Consider the following 18019-nt stretch of genomic DNA (forward strand, 5'->3'; position numbering starts at 1 on the left):
GACCCACTTCCTCAGATCAAATAGTGGAAGAAAATAGTCACAACCATATATACCAAAGGATACAATAAAAAAAAATGAACACATATGAAAAGGACAAATCACATTTCAGAACAGGAGGGGGATGCAGGGGGGGGAGGAAGGAAGGTAAGTGTCTGTGAATTGATGATATTAGAGGTGGGGAGAGTGGGATGTTTGGTATTAGAGGTGATAATTGGGGAAGCTATCTTGGTAATGGGTAAGATAGTTTGAGTGTTTGTTCATTCCTTTTTGGAGGGTGTCGAATTTTAACATGAATGACAGTTCAGAGGATTCCCTTTCAAGTGCAGATGTAAAAGGTCTTTGTAGCAGGATGCAGGTGGTTAAGTCATTGAGAGAGTGTCCTTTCTGGTTAAAATGGCAAGAAACTGGTTTTTCTTTGTGATCTTGTCTGATATCTGTTTTGTGGGCATTAATCCTTTGGCGAAGTGTCTGAGGGTATGTCTACACTACCCCGCTAGTTCGAACTACCATTACTCCTCATTCCACGAGGTGTACCGGTAGTTTGGAATAGGAAGCCCAGTTCGAACTACCTAGTTTGTGCCGCGTGTTGCCGCGCTGCACGGGGTTCGAACCAGCCGGGATTTAAAAATGGCGGCGCCCGGCTTATGCAAATGAAGCCCGGGAAATTCAAATCCCGGGCTTCATTTGCAAGTGCGGTATGACTACATTACCCTCCTAGTTCGAAATAGGAGGGTAGTGTAGACATACTGAGATGTTTGTCCAATGTACATAGCAGACGGACACTTTCGGCACATGATAGCATAGATTATATTTCTGGATGCGCAGGAATATGTGTTCTTGATCTTATAACTCACTTGGTTAGGTCCAATAATGGTATCAGCAGAATGAATATGTGGACAAAGCTGGCAACGGGGTTTGTTGCAAGGGAAGGTACCAGGGTTGGTATTAGTGTGGTATGTCCTGTGGTTGTTGGTAAGAATCATCTTGAGGTTAGGTGGTGTCTATAGGAGACTATGGGTCTGTCTCCCAGAGCCTCTTGGAGTTTAGTGTCCTGTTCCAGTATAGGCTGTAGTTTATTGATAATGTGTTGGACAGGTTTAAGTCCAAAGAGGGTATCCCAACTCGTTTGGCCAGCTGACCCCCATGGAGAGGAACAAAGGAAGGTGGATGCTGCCCTGGCTGGGGGGCAGGGCTGGGGGAGAGTGAGTTAGTTCCTGTCTGGAAGGCAGGGGAGAAGGAGCTGGGGAGGGGGCTGGGACTCCCCTATCTCAAGGGGGACACTGAGGCCTCTTAGCCCCAGTTCCTGTAACCAGATTACATCTGTGCTGCGCTGTGCTGGAGGAGCAATAAACCACCCTCAATTCCACTGGCTGGTGGAGTCTGTTCGTGCCATTTCGGGGTGCAGGAGACGGGGAACCCCCAACGCGCTGTCACACCCAGGCAGGGTGCAGTGCGGGGGCCGCAAGTGGGGAGGGAATCCCGCACTTCCCCCCTTGCACCCGCTGGGCGCCTGCCCCTCTGGCACATCCCACCTGGACACCTGCCTTCTCCCAGGCCATGCGGGCAATTCCACCAGCCCAACTCCCCCCGGGCACCCCCGGTCAGCACGTCCCACCCCGGGGCGCCCCCCGGACCCCTCCCCCCTCGCCACCACATACCACCCCAGGGCACCCCCCCGGACCCCTCCCCCCTCACCACCACATACCACCCCAGGGCACCCCCCCTGGCCCCTCCCCCCTGACCAGTATGTCCCACCCCCCTGCCGGCACATCCCCCCCACCACCTGGCGTGTCTCACCTGGGGAAGGAGCTGCAGGAAGGTGAGCTGAGCAGAGGCGTTGGACAGGACCAGTTTGCTCTTCACCTCGGTGCCATCCTGCAGGACGACGCCCTGAGCCTCCCCGCGGGGGCCCAGCAGCACACGGGCTACCGGCTGCGAGGGGGAGACGGATCAGCCCGGCGCACTGGGAGCCCTGGGCAATGCGGGCGAGGGAGGCTGAGGGGGGCCGGGCTGCAGGGCCTGAGTGACCTTCTCGGGGGGCTCAGAGCCCTCACTCTTAGACGGGGGGCTTGTGCCCCTCACCGCAGCCTCTGGGCACCGTTGCATGGGGGCCAACGGGCTGGGGGAGGGGAAGAATTTGGGCCTCTGGGCTGAGGAGCCGTGTTCTCCGCGCCCCCCGGGAAAACGGCACCTTCTCGGTGAAGATCTCGGCTCCGTGGGCAGCGGCTGCGCGGGCGATGGCCTGGGACACCCCTCCCATGCCGCCTGCCACGTAGCCCCAGGCCCCCTTGCGCCCCTCCAGCTCGCCCATCACGTGGTGCAGCAGCACGTACCTAGAGAGAGCAGGGGAGCAGCTGAGCCGGGGCCGCAGCCGGCAAGCGGGGACTGGGCGGGCCGGGGCTGAGCTACGGGCCGCCAGCCCCGGCATCCTGCCTGGCAAAGCCCGGGGGCGGCGCCCGTCGGCCTGGAGTCACGGCCTCCCCGCCTGCAGCCTCAGCCCCCCCAGCCCCCCCCGCAGCCTCATCCCCCCCAGCCTCTCCCGCAGCCTCAGCCCCCCAGCCTCTCCCGCAGCATCAGCCCCCCCGCAGCCTCATCCCCCCCAGCCCCCCCGCAGCCTCAGTCCCCCCAGCCCCCCCGCAGCCTCATCCCCCCCAGCCTCTCCCGCAGCCTCAGCCCCCCGCAGCCTCAGCCCCCCAGCCTCTCCCGCAGCCCCAGGCCCCCAGCCCCCCATGCAGCCTCATCCCCCCCAGCCTCTCCCGCAGCCTCAGCCCCCCCGCAGCCTCAGCCCCCCCGCAACTCCCCCCGCGGCCTCATCCCCCCCAGCCTCTCCCGCAGCCTCAGCCCCCCAGCAGCCTCAGGCCCCCAGCCTCTCCCGCAGCCTCATCCCCCCAGCCCCCCCCGCAGCCTCATCCCCCCAGCTTCTCCCGCAGCCTCAACCCCCCAGCAGCCTCAGCCCCCCCGCAGCCTCAGCCCCCCAGCCTCTCCCGCAGCCTCAGCCCCCCAGCAGCCTCAGCCCCTCCCGCAGCCTCCGCCCCCCAGCCTCTCCCGCAGCCTCATCCCCCCAGCCCCTCCCGCAGCCTCAGCCCCCCCAGCAGCCTCATCCCCCCAGCCCCTCCCGCAGCCCCCCGCAGCCTCAGCCCCCCCGCAACCTCCCCTGCAGCCTCATCCCCCCTCAGCCTCATCCCCCCCAGTCCCCCCAGCCCCTCCCGCAGCCTCAGCCCCCCAGCAGCCTCAGCCCCCCCAGCAGCCTCATACCCCCCAGCCCCTCCGGCAGCCTCATCCCCCCCCACAGTCTCAGCCCCCCCAGCCCCTCCGCAGCCTCATCCCCCCCAGCCCCTCCCGCAGCCTCATCCCCCCCTGCAGCCTCAGCCCCACCAGACCCCCAGCCTCATCCCTCCCAGCAGCCTCAGCCCCCCCAGCCCCTCCCGCAGCCTCATCCCCCCCAGCACCCTCAGCCCCCCCAGCCCCTCCCGCAGCCTCATCCCTCCCCCAGCCCCTCCCACAGCCTCAGCCCCCCCACAGCCCCTCCCGCAACCTCCCCCTCCACAGTCTCCCTCCCCCCCGCAGTGGGGTCCCACCAGGCCGCTCAGGAGTCTCCAGCTACAGAGAAGGCGTCAGGATGGGCAGACACTGCTCCGGGCAGCATCTCGCCTGGCGTGAGCGCCGCTGTGTCCTGGCGCGGGGGGGGGGGCATTCGGGGCCTGCTGACCCGTCCCAGAGCGCTGGCGCGGGGGGGGGGGGGCATTCGGGGCCTGCTGACCCGTCCCAGAGCGCTGGCGCGGGGGGGGGGCAGTCGGGGCCTGCTGACCCGTCCCAGAGCGCTGGCGCGGGGGGGGGGCATTCGGGGCCTGCTGACCCGTCCCAGAGCGCTGGCGCGGGGGGGGGGGCATTCGGGGCCTGCTGACCCGTCCCAGAGCGCTGGCGCGGGGGGGGGCATTCGGGGCCTGCTGACCCGTCCCAGAGCGCTGGCGCGGGGGGGGGCATTCGGGGCCTGCTGACCCGTCCCAGAGCGCTGGCGCGGGGGGGGGGGGCATTCGGGGCCTGCTGACCCGTCCCAGAGCGCTGGCGCGGGGGGGGGGGCATTCGGGGCCTGCTGACCCGTCCCAGAGCGCTGGCGCGGGGGGGGGGGCATTCGGGGCCTGCTGACCCGTCCCAGAGCGCTGGCGCGGGGGGGGAGCATTCGGGGCCTGCTGACCCGTCCCAGAGCGCTGGCGTGGGGGGGGGGGCATTCGGGGCCTGCTGACCCGTCCCAGAGCGCTGGCGTGGGGGGGGGGGCATTCGGGGCCTGCTGACCCGTCCCAGAGCGCTGGCGCGGGGGGGGGGGGGGGCATTCGGGGCCTGCTGACCCGTCCCAGAGCGCTGGCGCGGGGGGGGGGCATTCGGGGCCTGCTGACCCGTCCCAGAGCGCTGGCGGGGGGGGGGGGGCATTCGGGGCCTGCTGACCCGTCCCAGAGCGCTGGCATTGGGGGGGGAGCATTCGGGGCCTGCTGACCCGTCCCAGAGCGCTGGCGTGGGGGGGGGGGGGCATTCGGGGCCTGCTGACCCGTCCCAGAGCGCTGGCGTGGGGGGGGGGGGGGGGGCATTCGGGGCCTGCTGACCCGTCCCAGAGCGCTGGCGTGGGGGGGGGGCATTCGGGGCCTGCTGACCCGTCCCAGAGCGCTGGCGCGGGGGGGGGGCATTCGGGGCCTGCTGACCCGTCCCAGAGCGCTGGCGTGGGGGGGGGGCATTCGGGGCCTGCTGACCCGTCCCAGAGCGCTGGCGCGGGGGGGGGGAGCTGCGTGGGGGCTGCCAGGGGCGGGAAGGATGCGGGAGACGGAAGCCGACTCTGAACGCAGGAGCAGAGACCTGGACGGGGCCCGGCTCCGAGCTGCCAGCCCCCCCTGGGCCCAGGACACCGGTGTCAGCGAGCCCGGCAGAGCGTCCCAGCGCGGCCGTGGGGGCCTGCAAACCCACAAGCAGCCACCCCCGAGCCCCAGGCTCACGGGGGGCGGGAACGCGAGCCTGCCGGAGCAGGGCCCGGGGCCTGTCTGGGCACCAGGGGGGACAGCAGCTCGTGCGGGCGGCGTGAGAGGCAGCAGCAGCTGTCGGGGGGGGCCTGGGGAGCTGATTTCTCCAGCCCCTCCCTCGTCGCCCCCACACACCTACCCGCTGCCAGGGGTGTGGGGCCCAGCCATGGCGCCGATCACCGCGTCCGTCGCCAGCGTTGCTTTCAGGGGCTCCGATTCGAACCACAGATCCAAGACCTGGGAGAGGGAGATGGAGCCAAACAGCCCAGCACAGGCGGCCTGGATCCTGGCGGGGGGGGGGGAGGTGGGTATCCCCAGCCCAGCACAGGCGGCCTGGATCCTGGGGGGGGGGAGGGGAGGTGGGTGTCCCCAGCCCAGCACAGGCGGCCTGGATCCTGGGGGGGGGGGGAGGTGGGTATCCCCAGCCCAGCACAGGCGGCCTGGATCCTGGGGGGGGGGGGGGGGAGGTGGGTATCCCCAGCCCAGCACAGGCGGCCTGGATCCTGGGGGGGGGGGGGGGAGGTGGGTATCCCCAGCCCAGCACAGGCGGCCTGGATCCTGGGGGGGGGGGGGGGGGAGGTGGGTATCCCCAGCCCAGCACAGGCGGCCTGGATCCTGGGGGGGGGGGGGGGAGGTGGGTATCCCCAGCCCAGCACAGGCGGCCTGGATCCTGGGGAAGGGGAGGGGAGGTGGGTGTTCCCAGTCCTGCACAGGCGGCCGGGTCCCAGGGGGGGGAGCACAGCTCAGCCTCCCCCCAGGGACTTGCTCGGAGCGGTGGCGTCTCGCATCCCGGACGTCCCGGCGCCGGCCTCGCTCACCCTGCTGATGGGGGCCGTGAGCAGTTGGTAACACTGGGGCAGCTGCTTCCCCAGAGCCAGGCCTGGGGAGAGAAGGGGGAGTCAGAGGCTGGGCAGCTGGCGGGGGAGCCGCGCTTCGGCTGCCGTGGGGCGAGGCTGCTGCGGCCCACACGCTGTGCCCCCCGGTGGCCGCGTGCCGGCGCCTCAACCCCAGGCTCCGGGTCTGAACCGCACAGTCCGGGATTTGCGCGTTCTGTCCGGAAACTCTCGGAGACAGCAGCGGCCAGAGAGATCCGGGCGCTCCCAGGACGTTATCGGGAGTATCGCCACGGAGTGCGAACTGCGGGAGCGTGTCCACCGGCCAGGCAGCGCGCAACTACGTAGAGAGGAGGGGGCGGGGCAGAATCCCTGGGGCTGGACTCGCCCATGCGCCCCGCTCCCTGCCAGCTGCTTCCTCCCCGGCCAGCCCCGCTCCCCCCGACCCCCTCCCGGCCAGCCCTCCTTCCTGCCAGCCAGTCCCCCCATCTCCCCCGGCCAGCCCCGCTCCCCCCGACCCCCTCCCGGCCAGCCCTCCTTCCTGCCAGCCAGTCCCCCCATCTCCTCCGGCCAGCCCCGCTCCCCCCGACCCCCTCCCGGCCAGCCCTCCTTCCTGCCAGCCAGTCCCCCCATCTCCTCCGGCCAGCCCCGCTCCCCCCGACCCCCTCCCAGCCAGCCCTCCTTCCTGCCAGCCAGTCCCCCCATCTCCCCCGGCCAGCCCCGCTCCGCCCGACCCCCTCCCGGCCAGCCCTCCTTCCTGCCAGCCAGTCCCCCCATCTCCTCCGGCCAGCCCCGCTCCCCCCGACCCCCTCCCGGCCAGCCCTCCTTCCTGCCAGCCAGTCCCCCCATCTCCCCCGGCCAGCCCCGCTCCCCCCGACCCCCTCCCGGCCAGCCCCACTCCCCCCGATCCCCTCCTGGCCAGCCCTCCTTCCTGCCAGCCAGTCCCCCCATCTCCCCCGGCCAGCCCCGCTCCCCCCGACCCCCTCCCGGCCAGCCCTCCTTCCTGCCAGCCAGTCCCCCCATCTCCCCCGGCCAGCCCCGCTCCCCCCGACCCCCTCCCGGCCAGCCCTCCTTCCTGCCAGCCAGTCCCCCCATCTCCCCCGGCCAGCCCCGCTCCCCCCGACCCCCTCCCGGCCAGCCCTGCTTCCTGCCAGCCAGTCCCCCCATCTCCTCCGGCCAGCCCCGCTCCCCCCGACCCCCTCCCAGCCAGCCCTCCTTCCTGCCAGCCAGTCCCCCCATCTCCCCCGGCCAGCCCCGCTCCCCCCGACCCCCTCCTGGCCAGCCCTGCTTCCTGCCAGCCAGTCTCCCCATCTCCCCCGGCCAGCCCCGCTCCCCCCGACCCCCTCCTGGCCAGCCCTCCTTCCTGCCAGCCAGTCCCCCCATCTCCCCCGGCCAGCCCCGCTCCCCCCGACCCCCTCCTGGGTGTCCCCCCCCCCCCGAGATCAAGTGTGTCCAGTATTGTTTTGAAATCATCTGGTAACCCTACTCCACCGTGCCTGCAGCCCGGAGACCTACCTGCCTGCAGCAAGGGCTGCAGGCCTCGCAGGGCGCGGAGTCGCTGCAGCAGCGGCCCCTGGCTCCAGGCGGCAGTGTCCACCGGTGCGGCATCCAGCAGCGGCTCCAGGGCCGAGACCAGGCGGCTCAGGAAGGCCTCGTACTTTGGATAGGCCTGGAGCAGAGACAGGCAGGAGCCGGTGGGCACTAGCCCCTTCCGGCTTCCTGCTGAGCACATACCCCGTGCCTCCCACCTGCCCTGAGCCAGCCCCTGGCAGCACCTCCATGGCCAGAGCCAGGCAGGCCCAGAGCGCCCGGCACGCGCAGCGACCCAGCTCTGGTCGGAGGGTGGCACGGGACAGCCTGCTCCACAGCCACAGGAGCCGGCTGGCACTGCCCGAGGACCCACGCCAGAGCCAAGAACAGCAATCGGCTCAGGCTCTCTGCAGAATCAGGCCGTGCCCACTGGGACACCTGTGCCCAGGCAGGACCAGACCCCTGGGGCCAAGGCTACGACCCACAGCCCTGCTGCCCTGTGTACCCGCCCTTCTCCCGCCTCCCTGTGTACCCGCGCCCCCCCGCCACCCTGTGTACCCGCCCTTCTCCCGCCTCCCAGTGTACCCGCGCCCCCCGCCGCCCTGTGTACCCGCCCTTCTCCCGCCTCCCTGTGTACCCGTGCCCCCCCGCCACCCTGTGTACTCGCCCTTCTCCCGCCTCCGTGTACCCGCGCCCCCCGCCGCCCTGTGTACCCGCACTTCTTCCGCCTCCCTGTGTACCCGCGCCCCCCGCCGCCCTGTGTACCTGCCCTTCTCCCGCCTCCCTGTGTACCCATGCCCCCCGCCGCCCTGTGTACCCGCCCTTCTCCCGCCTCCCTGTGTACCCGCGCCCCCCGCCGCCCTGTGTACCCGCCCTTCTCCCGCCTCCCTGTGTACCCGCGCCCCTCGCCGCCCTGTGTACCCGCACTTCTTCCGCCTCCCTGTGTACCCGCGCCCCCCGCCGCCCTGTGTACCCGCCCTTCTCCCGCCTCCGTGTACCCGCGCCCCCCGCCGCCCTGTGTACCTGCCCTTCTCCCGCCTCCCTGTGTACCCGCGCCCCCCGCCGCCCTGTGTACCCGCCCTTCTCCCGCCGCCCTGTGTACCCGCACTTCTTCCGCCTCCCTGTGTACCCGCGCCCCCCGCCGCCCTGTGTACCCGCCCTTCTCCCGCCTCCCTGTGTACCCGTGCCCCCCCGCCACCCTGTGTACCCGCCCTTCTCCCGCCTCCCTGTGTACCCGCGCCCCCCGCCGCCCTGTGTACCCACACTTCTCTCGCCTCCCTGTGTACCCGCGCCCTCCCACCCTGTGTACCCGCCCTTCTCCCGCCTCCCTGTGTACCCGTGCTCCCCCACCCTGTGTACCCGCACTTCTCCCGCCTCCCGGTGTACCCACGCCCCCCGCCACCCTGTGTACCCGCACTTCTCCTGCCTCCCTGCGTACCCGTGCCCCCCCACCCTGTGTACCCGCACTTCTCCCGCCTCCCTGTGTACCCGTGCCCCCCGCCGCCCTGTGTACCCGCGCCCCCCGCCGCCCTGTGTACCCACACTTCTCCCGCCTCCCTGTGTACCCGTGCCCCCCGCCGCCCTGTGTACCCGCGCCCCCCGCCGCCCTGTGTACCCACACTTCTCCCGCCTCCCTGTGTACCCGTGCCCCCCGCCGCCCTGTGTACCCGCACTTCTCCCGCCTCCCTGTGTACCCGCACCCCCCGCCGCCCTGTGTACCCGCGCCCCCCGCCGCCCTGTGTACCCGCGCTTCTCCCGCCTCCCTGTGTACCCGTGCCCCCCACCGCCCTGTGTACCCGCACCCCCTGCCGCCCTGTGTACCTGCGCTTCTCCCGCCTCCCTGTGTACCCGTGCCCCCCACCGCCCTGTGTACCCGCACCCCCTGCCGCCCTGTGTACCCGCGCTTCTCCCGCCTCCCTGTGTACCCGCGCCCCCCGCCGCCCTGTGTACCCGCACCCTCCGCCGCCCTGTGTACCCGCGCTTCTCCCGCCTCCCTGTGTACCCGTGCCCCCTACCGCCCTGTGTACCCGCACCCCCCACCGCCCTGTGTACCCGCGCTTCTCCCGCCTCCCTGTGTACCCGCGCCCCCCCGCCGCCCTGTGTACCCGCGCCCCCCACCGCCCTGTGTACCCGCGCCCCCCACCGCCCTGTGTACCCGAGCTTCTCCCGCCTCCCTGTGTACCCGTGCCCGCCGCCGCCCTATGTACCCGCACCCCCCACCGCCCTGTGTACCCGTGCCCCCCACCGCCCTGTGTACCCGCGCTTCTCCCGCCTCCGTGCACCCGCGCTTCTCCCGCCTTCCTGTGTACCCGCACCCCCCGCCGCCCTGTGTACCCACGCTTCTCCCGCCTCCCTGTGTACCCGCGCCCCCCCGCCGCCCTGTGTACCCGCGCCCCCCACCGCCCTGTGTACCCGCGCCCCCCACCGCCCTGTGTACCCGCGCTTCTCCCGCCTCCCTGTGTACCCGCGCCCCCCGCCGCCCTGTGTACCCGCGCCCCCCACCGCCCTGTGTACCCGCACTTCTCCCGCCTCCCTGTGTACCCATGCCCCCCCGCCGCTCTGTGTACCCGCGCTTCTCCCGCCTCCCTGTGTACCCGTGCCCCCGCCACCCTGTGTACCTGTGACGTAGTGGGGGTACTTGCTGGGCTGTGGTGACCCCTGCTGTCTGGAGCAAGACCCAGCAGGGAAAACCTCACTATGCAAAGGTAATGCCAAACCTGTTGAACCAGACACCCCCCATGGAGAGGAACAAAGGGAGGGGGATGCTGCCCTGGCTGGGGGGCAGGGCTGGAAGAGGGTTAGTTAGTTCCTGTCTGGAAAGCAGGGGAGAAGGAGCTGGGGAGGGGGGCTGGGACTCCCCTATCTCAAAGGGGGCACTGAGGCCTCTTAGCCCTAGTTCCTGTAACCAGATTACATCTGTGCTGCACTGTGCTGGAGGAGCAATAAACCACCTCTATTCTACTGGCTGGTGCAGTCTGTTTGTGCCATTTCGGGGTGCAGGAGACGGGGGACCCCAACGCGCTGTCACAGTACCCACACCCCCTGCCTCCCTGTGTACCCGCGCCCCCCCGTCCCTCTGTGTACCCGCGCCCCGCCGCCTCCCTGTGTACCCGCGCTTCTCCCGCCTCCCTGTGTACCCGCCCCTCCCCCCGCTGCCCTGGATACCTGCACCCCTGCCGCCCTGGGTACCTGTGCATCCTTAGGGGAGAACTGAGCGATCTGCCGCTGGGTCTCCGCCAGGTCGTGGCCCAGCAGGAGCGAGCGCCCGGCGTGCCTGCCCTCCAGCACGGGGGTGAAGGAGTAGGGGTCGCGGGCGAACACCCTCAGCCCATGCCGCTGCAAGACACGAGCGTGGCCAGTGCCAAGCAGCATGAAGCGTCCGGGCCCAGGGCCTCATCGGCAGCTGGGGCCGTTCTGAGCCGGGGCCGAGAGCAGGGAGCTGCCAGGCTCCAGGCCTGGGTCCCCGAGGCTCGGAGGGGAGCAAGCTGGGCCCGGCCAGGGGGTCTGGCCCCGCGGTGACGCTAGGGCCTCACGCCCACCAGTTCTCCCTGCAGGGGTGAGGGAAGCCACCCCAGGGGTCCCAGACCCGACCCCGGGTACCTGCAGCTCCAGCTCCCTGTAGATCTGCGGCCGGAGCAGGCTGAGCAGGTAGGACGCTCGGGAGAACTTAAAGCCTGGAAGAGACGGGACGTCAGGAGCCAGCCCGGCCCGGGCTCAAGGGCACCACGCGGGGGGGGGGGGGGGGTGTACCTGGGACAAGCTCCTCGGTGACTGCGGCGCCTCCCAGCAAGTGCCGCCTCTCCAGCACGGCTGTCCGCACGCCCCACTTCTGCAGGTAGGCAGCCTGCCGAGAGCCCAGAGTCATCTGCTCTGGCCCCCGGGGACGCCCTGCCCCACACACGGCCAGAGACCCCCCATCCGCCCTGGCCCCCAGGGAGGCCCTGCCCCACACGTGGCCAGGGCTCCCCCATCCGCCCTGGCCCCCAGAGAGGCCCTGCCCCACACGTGGCCAGGGAACCCCCATCCGCCCTGGCCTCCGGGGAGGCCCGGCCCCACACGTGGCCAGGGACCTCCCCATCCGCCCTGGTCCCCGGGGACGCCTGGCCCCACACGCGGCCAGGGACCCCCCCCCATCCGCCCTGGCCCCCAGGGAGGCCCTGCCCCACACGTGGCCAGGGCTCCCCCATCCGCCCTGGCCCCCGGGGAGGCCCGGCCCCACACGTGGCCAGGGCCCCCCCATCCGCCCTGGCCCCCAGGGAGGCCCTGCCCCACACGTGGCCAGGGCTCCCCCATCCGCCATGGCCCCCAGGGAGGCCCGGCCCCACACGTGGCCAGGGCCCCCCCTCATTCCGCCCAGACAAGCCCACAGGCTGACCGCTCATGGGAGCTGCCTCCTTGCCCCACAGAATCCCCTGCCCCCCAGCTGTCCCCATGAGAGTTCCCCCTCCCCCGAAATTGGCACTCGGTACTCACAGCCACCAGTCCATTGTGCCCTGCAAGGAGGGAGGGGCAGAGGTGAGAGCGGCCAGGACCTGGGGCCCCAAGTTCTGCCTTTATGGGGCAGTGCCCGGCAGCACCCCCTGCCAGCAAGGCCCTGCCCCCGCCCCAGGGGGGTGCTAGCTTGCTAGCCTCCGACCCTGCCAGCCGGTAGAAGGGGGGGGGGTCATCGCTGCTCCGAGGTGCAGCGCGGCCCGGGCTCCATGGGGGCAGGTAGCCCCAGGCCACAGGCCCTGAACCCCGCACTCGGCTCAGTCCCTTCTCTTCATGTTTGCCCCACCCAGACTGGCCCCCCGGCCACAGAACACTCCTCCCCCCAGACTGTCCCCCCCGGCCACAGAACACTCCTCCCCCCAGACTGGCCCCCCGGCCACAGAACACTCCTCCCCCCAGACTGTCCCCCCCGGCCACAGAACACTCCTCCCCCCAGACTGCCCCCCCCGGCCACAGAACACTCCTCCCCCCAGACTGGCCCCCTGGCCACAGAACACTCCTCCCCCCAGACTGCCCCCCGGCCACAGAACACTCCTCCCCCCAGACTGCCCCCCCACCCACAGAACACTCCTCCCCCCAGACTGCCCCCCTGGCCACAGAACACTCCTCCCCCCAGACTGCCCCCCGGCCACAGAACACTCCTCCCCCCAGACTGCCCCCCGGCCACAGAACACTCCTCCCCCCAGACTGTCCCCCCCGGCCACAGAACACGCCTCCCCCCAGACTGGCCCCCCGGCCACAGAACACTCCTCCCCCCAGACTGCCCCCCCCGGCCACAGAACACTCCTCCCCCCAGACTGCCCCCCCCGGCCACAGAACACTCCTCCCCCCAGACTGGCCCCCCGGCCACAGAACACTCCTCCCCCCAGACTGGCCCCCCGGCCACAGAACACTCCTCCGCCCAGACAGCCCCCCCGGCCACAGAACACTCCTCCCCCCAGACTGCCCCCCCACCCACAGAACACTCCTCCCCCCAGACTGCCCCCCCCCACCCACAGAACACTCCTCCCCCCAGACTGGCCCCCCGGCCACAGAACACTCCTCCCCCCAGACTGGCCCCCCGGCCACAGAACACTCCTCCCCCCAGACTGTCCCCCCCGGCCACAGAACACTCCTCCCCCCAGACTGGCCCCCCGGCCACAGAACACTCCTCCCCCCAGACTGGCCCCCCGGCCACAGAACACTCCTCCTCCCAGACTGCCCCCCCACCCACAGAACACTCCTCCCCCCAGACTGCCCCCCCCCACCCACAGAACACTCCTCCCCCCAGACTGGCCCCCCGGCCACAGAACACTCCTCCCCCCAGACTAGCCCCCCGGCCACAGAACACTCCTCCCCCCAGACTGTCCCCCCCGGCCACAGAACACTCCTCCCCCAGACTGGCCCCCCGGCCACAGAACACTCCTCCCCCCAGACTGGCCCCCCGGCCACAGAACACTCCTCCCCCCAGACTGCCCCCCGGCCACAGAACACTCCTCCCCCCAGACTGGCCCCCCGGCCACAGAACACTCCTCCCCCCAGACTGGCCCCCCGGCCACAGAACACTCCTCCCCCCAGACTGGCCCCCCGGCCACAGAACACTCCTCCCCCCAGACTGCCCCCCCGGCCACAGAACACTCCTCCCCCCAGACTGCCCCCCGGCCACAGAACACTCCTCCCCCCAGACTGTCCCCCCCGGCCACAGAACACTCCTCCCCCCAGACTGGCCCCCCGGCCACAGAACACTCCTCCCCCCAGACTGGCCCCCCGGCCACAGAACACTCCTCCCCCCAGACTGCCCCCCCCGGCCACAGAACACTCCTCCCCCCAGACTGGCCCCCCGGCCACAGAACACTCCTCCCCCCAGACTGTCCCCCCCACCCACAGAACACTCCTCCCCCCAGACAGCCCCCCGGCCACAGAACACTCCTCCCCCCAGACTGTCCCCCCCGGCCACAGAACACGCCTCCCCCCAGACAGCCCCCCGGCCACAGAACACTCCTCCCCCCAGACTGTCCCCCCCACCCACAGAACACGCCTCCCCCCAGACAGCCCCCGGCCACAGAACACGCCTCCCCCAGACTGTCCCCCCACCCACAGAACACTCCTCCCCCCAGACAGCCCCCCGGCCACAGAACACTCCTCCCCCCAGACTGTCCCCCCCGGCCACAGAACACGCCTCCCCCCAGACTGGCCCCCCGGCCACAGAACACTCCTCCCCCCAGACAGCCCCCCCGGCCACAGAACACTCCTCCCCCCAGACTGCCCCCCCCCGGCCACAGAACACTCCTCCCCCCAGACTGGCCCCCCGGCCACAGAACACTCCTCCCCCCAGACTGGCCCCCCGCCACAGAACACTCCTCCCCCCAGACTGTCCCCCCCGGCCACAGAACACTCCTCCCCCCAGACTGCCCCCCCACCCACAGAACACTCCTCCCCCCAGACTGTCCCCCCCCACCACAGAACACTCCTCCCCCCAGACTGCCCCCCCCCCGGCCACAGAACACTCCTCCCCCCAGACTGTCCCCCCCACCACAGAACACTCCTCCCCCCAGACTGCCCCCCCCGGCCACAGAACACTCCTCCCCCCAGACAGCCCCCCCGGCCACAGAACACTCCTCCCCCCAGACTGCCCCCCCCGGCCACAGAACACGCCTCCCCCCAGACTGTCCCCCCCGGCCACAGAACACTCCTCCCCCCAGACTGTCCCCCCGGCCACAGAACACGCCTCCCCAGACTGCCCCCATGCCACAGAACACTCCTCCCCCCAGACTGCCCCCCCCGGCCACAGAACACTCCTCCCCCCAGACAGCCCCCCGGCCACAGAACACTCCTCCCCCCAGACTGCCCCCATGGCCACAGAACACTCCTCCCCCCAGACTGTCCCCCCCGGCCACAGAACACTCCTCCCCCCAGACTGTCCCCCCCGGCCACAGAACACTCCTCCCCCCGGACAGCCCCCCCGGCCACAGAACACTCCTCCCCCCAGACTGTCCCCCCACCACAGAACACTCCTCCCCCCAGACTGCCCCCCCCGGCCACAGAACACTCCTCCCCCCAGACAGCCCCCCGGCCACAGAACACTCCTCCCCCCAGACTGCCCCCCCCGGCCACAGAACACGCCTCCCCCCAGACTGTCCCCCCCCGGCCACAGAACACTCCTCCCCCCAGACTGTCCCCCCGGCCACAGAACACGCCTCCCCCCAGACTGCCCCCATGGCCACAGAACACTCCTCCCCCCAGACTGCCCCCCGGCCACAGAACACTCCTCCCCCCAGACAGCCCCCCCGGCCACAGAACACTCCTCCCCCGACTGCCCCCATGGCCACAGAACACTCCTCCCCCCAGACTGTCCCCCCCGGCCACAGAACACTCCTCCCCCCAGACTGTCCCCCCCGGCCACAGAACACTCCTCCCCCCGGACAGCCCCCCGGCCACAGAACACGCCTCCCCCCAGACTGCCCCCCCACCCACAGAACACTCCTCCCCCCAGACTGTCCCCCCCGGCCACAGAACACTCCTCCCCCAGACTGCCCCCATGGCCACAGAACACTCCTCCCCCCAGACTGCTCCCCCCGGCCACAGAACACTCCTCCCCCCAGACTGTCCCCCCCGGCCACAGAACACTCCTCCCCCCAGACTGCTCCCCCCGGCCACAGAACACTCCTCCCCCCAGACTGCTCCCCCCCCCCCACACAACACTCCTCCCCCCAGACTGCCCCCCGGCCACAGAACACTCCTCCCCCCAGACTGCCCCCCCACCTACAGAACACTCCTCCCCCAGACTGCTCCCCCCCGCCACAGAACACTCCTCCCCCCAGACTGCTCCCCCGACCACAGAACACTCCTCCCCCCCCAGACTGCCACCCCGGCCACAGAACACTCCTCCCCCCAGACTGCCACCCCGGCCACAGAACACTCCTCCCCCAGACTGCCCCCCCGGCCACAGAACACTCCTCCCCCCAGACTGCCCCCCGGCCACAGAACACTCCTCCCCCCAGACTGCCCCCCCACCTACAGAACACTCCTCCCCCCAGACTGCCCCCCCCGGCCACAGAACACTCCTCCCCCCAGACAGCCCCCCCCGCCACAGAACACTCCTCCCCCAGACTGTCCCCCCAGCCACAGAACACTCCTCCCCCCAGACTGCCCCCCGGCCACAGAACACTCCTCCCCCAGACAGCCCCCCCGCCACAGAACACTCCTCCCCCCAGACTGTCCCCCCGGCCACAGAACACTCCTCCCCCCAGACTGCCCCCCGGCCACAGAACACTCCTCCCCCCAGACAGCCCCCCCGCCACAGAACACTCCTCCCCCCAGACAGCCCCCCCCAGCCACAGAACACTCCTCCCCCCAGACAGCCCCCCCCGCCACAGAACACTCCTCCCCCCAGACTGCCCCCCCCCGCCACAGAACACTCCTCCCCCCAGACTGCCCCCCCCCGCCACAGAACACTCCTCCCCCCAGACTGCTACCCCCGACCACAGAACACTCCTCCCCCCAGACTGCCACCCCCGCCACAGAACACTCCTCCCCCCAGACTGCCCCCCGGCCACAGAACACTCCTCCCCCCAGACTGCCCCCCGGCCACAGAACACTCCTCCCCCCAGACTGTCCCCCCCGGCCACAGAACACGCCTCCCCCCAGACTGGGCCCCCGGCCACAGAACACTCCTCCCCCCAGACTGCCCCCCCCGGCCACAGAACACTCCTCCCCCCAGACTGGCCCCCCGGCCACAGAACACTCCTCCCCCCAGACTGGCCCCCCGGCCACAGAACACTCCTCCCCCCAGACTGGCCCCCCGGCCACAGAACACTCCTCCCCCCAGACTGCCCCCCCACCCACAGAACACTCCTCCCCCCAGACTGGCCCCCCGGCCACAGAACACTCCTCCCCCCAGACTAGCCCCCGGCCACAGAACACTCCTCCCCCCAGACTGTCCCCCCCGGCCACAGAACACTCCTCCCCCCAGACTGGCCCCCCGGCCACAGAACACTCCTCCCCCCAGACTGGCCCCCCGGCCACAGAACACTCCTCCCCCCAGACTGGCCCCCCGGCCACAGAACACTCCTCCCCCCAGACTGCCCCCCGGCCACAGAACACTCCTCCCCCCAGACTGCCCCCCCCCACCCACAGAACACTCCTCCCCCCAGACTGGCCCCCCGGCCACAGAACACTCCTCCCCCCAGACTGCCCCCCGGCCACAGAACACTCCTCCCCCCAGACTGCCCCCCGGCCACAGAACACTCCTCCCCCCAGACTGGCCCCCCGGCCACAGAACACTCCTCCCCCCAGACTGCCCCCCCCGGCCACAGAACACTCCTCCCCCCAGACTGCCCCCCCCGGCCACAGAACACTCCTCCCCAGACAGCCCCCCCGGCCACAGAACACTCCTCCCCCAGACTGTCCCCCCCGGCCACAGAACACTCCTCCCCCCAGACTGTCCCCCCCGGCCACAGAACACTCCTCCCCCCAGACTGTCCCCCCCGGCCACAGAACACTCCTCCCCCCAGACTGGCCCCCCGGCCACAGAACACTCCTCCCCCCAGACTGGCCCCCCGGCCACAGAACACTCCTCCCCCCAGACTGCCCCCCGGCCACAGAACACTCCTCCCCCCAGACTGGCCCCCCGGCCACAGAACACTCCTCCCCCCAGACTGGCCCCCCGGCCACAGAACACTCCTCCCCCCAGACTGTCCCCCCACCCACAGAACACTCCTCCCCCCAGACAGCCCCCCGGCCACAGAACACTCCTCCCCCCAGACTGTCCCCCCCGGCCACAGAACACGCCTCCCCCCAGACAGCCCCCCGGCCACAGAACACTCCTCCCCCCAGACTGGCCCCCCGGCCACAGAACACTCCTCCCCCCAGACTGCCCCCCCGGCCACAGAACACTCCTCCCCCCAGACTGGCCCCCCGGCCACAGAACACTACTCCCCCCAGACTGCCCCCCTGGCCACAGAACACTCCTCCCCCCAGACAGCCCCCCGCCACAGAACACTCCTCCCCCCAGACTGTCCCCCCCACCCACAGAACACTCCTCCCCCCAGACAGCCCCCCGGCCACAGAACACTCCTCCCCCCAGACTGTCCCCCCGGCCACAGAACACGCCTCCCCCCAGACTGGCCCCCGGCCACAGAACACTCCTCCCCCCAGACAGCCCCCCCGGCCACAAAACAC

General features: G+C 70.8%; 1 protein-coding gene across 1 annotated transcript in view; it reads right to left on the reverse strand.

The window, feature by feature from the left end:
* The window catches only part of PYROXD2 (pyridine nucleotide-disulphide oxidoreductase domain 2), a 45093-nt gene that overhangs the window by 9763 nt on the left and 17311 nt on the right, over nt 1-18019 (reverse strand). Inside the window, exons 2-10 of the mRNA XM_089780323.1 lie at nt 11843-11862; nt 11120-11213; nt 10970-11043; nt 10559-10705; nt 7355-7508; nt 5825-5886; nt 5146-5243; nt 2192-2333; nt 1798-1932 (exon numbers count right to left, since the gene is read on the reverse strand). Coding sequence (XP_089636449.1) covers nt 1798-1932; nt 2192-2333; nt 5146-5243; nt 5825-5886; nt 7355-7508; nt 10559-10705; nt 10970-11043; nt 11120-11213; nt 11843-11862 — 926 coding nt within the window. The remainder of the gene's footprint in view (nt 1-1797; nt 1933-2191; nt 2334-5145; nt 5244-5824; nt 5887-7354; nt 7509-10558; nt 10706-10969; nt 11044-11119; nt 11214-11842; nt 11863-18019) is intronic.

Source organism: Pelodiscus sinensis, chromosome 8 (assembly GCF_052426305.1).
Source record: "Pelodiscus sinensis isolate ZL-2025 chromosome 8, ASM5242630v1, whole genome shotgun sequence".
NCBI classification, from domain to species: Eukaryota; Metazoa; Chordata; order Testudines; family Trionychidae; genus Pelodiscus; species Pelodiscus sinensis.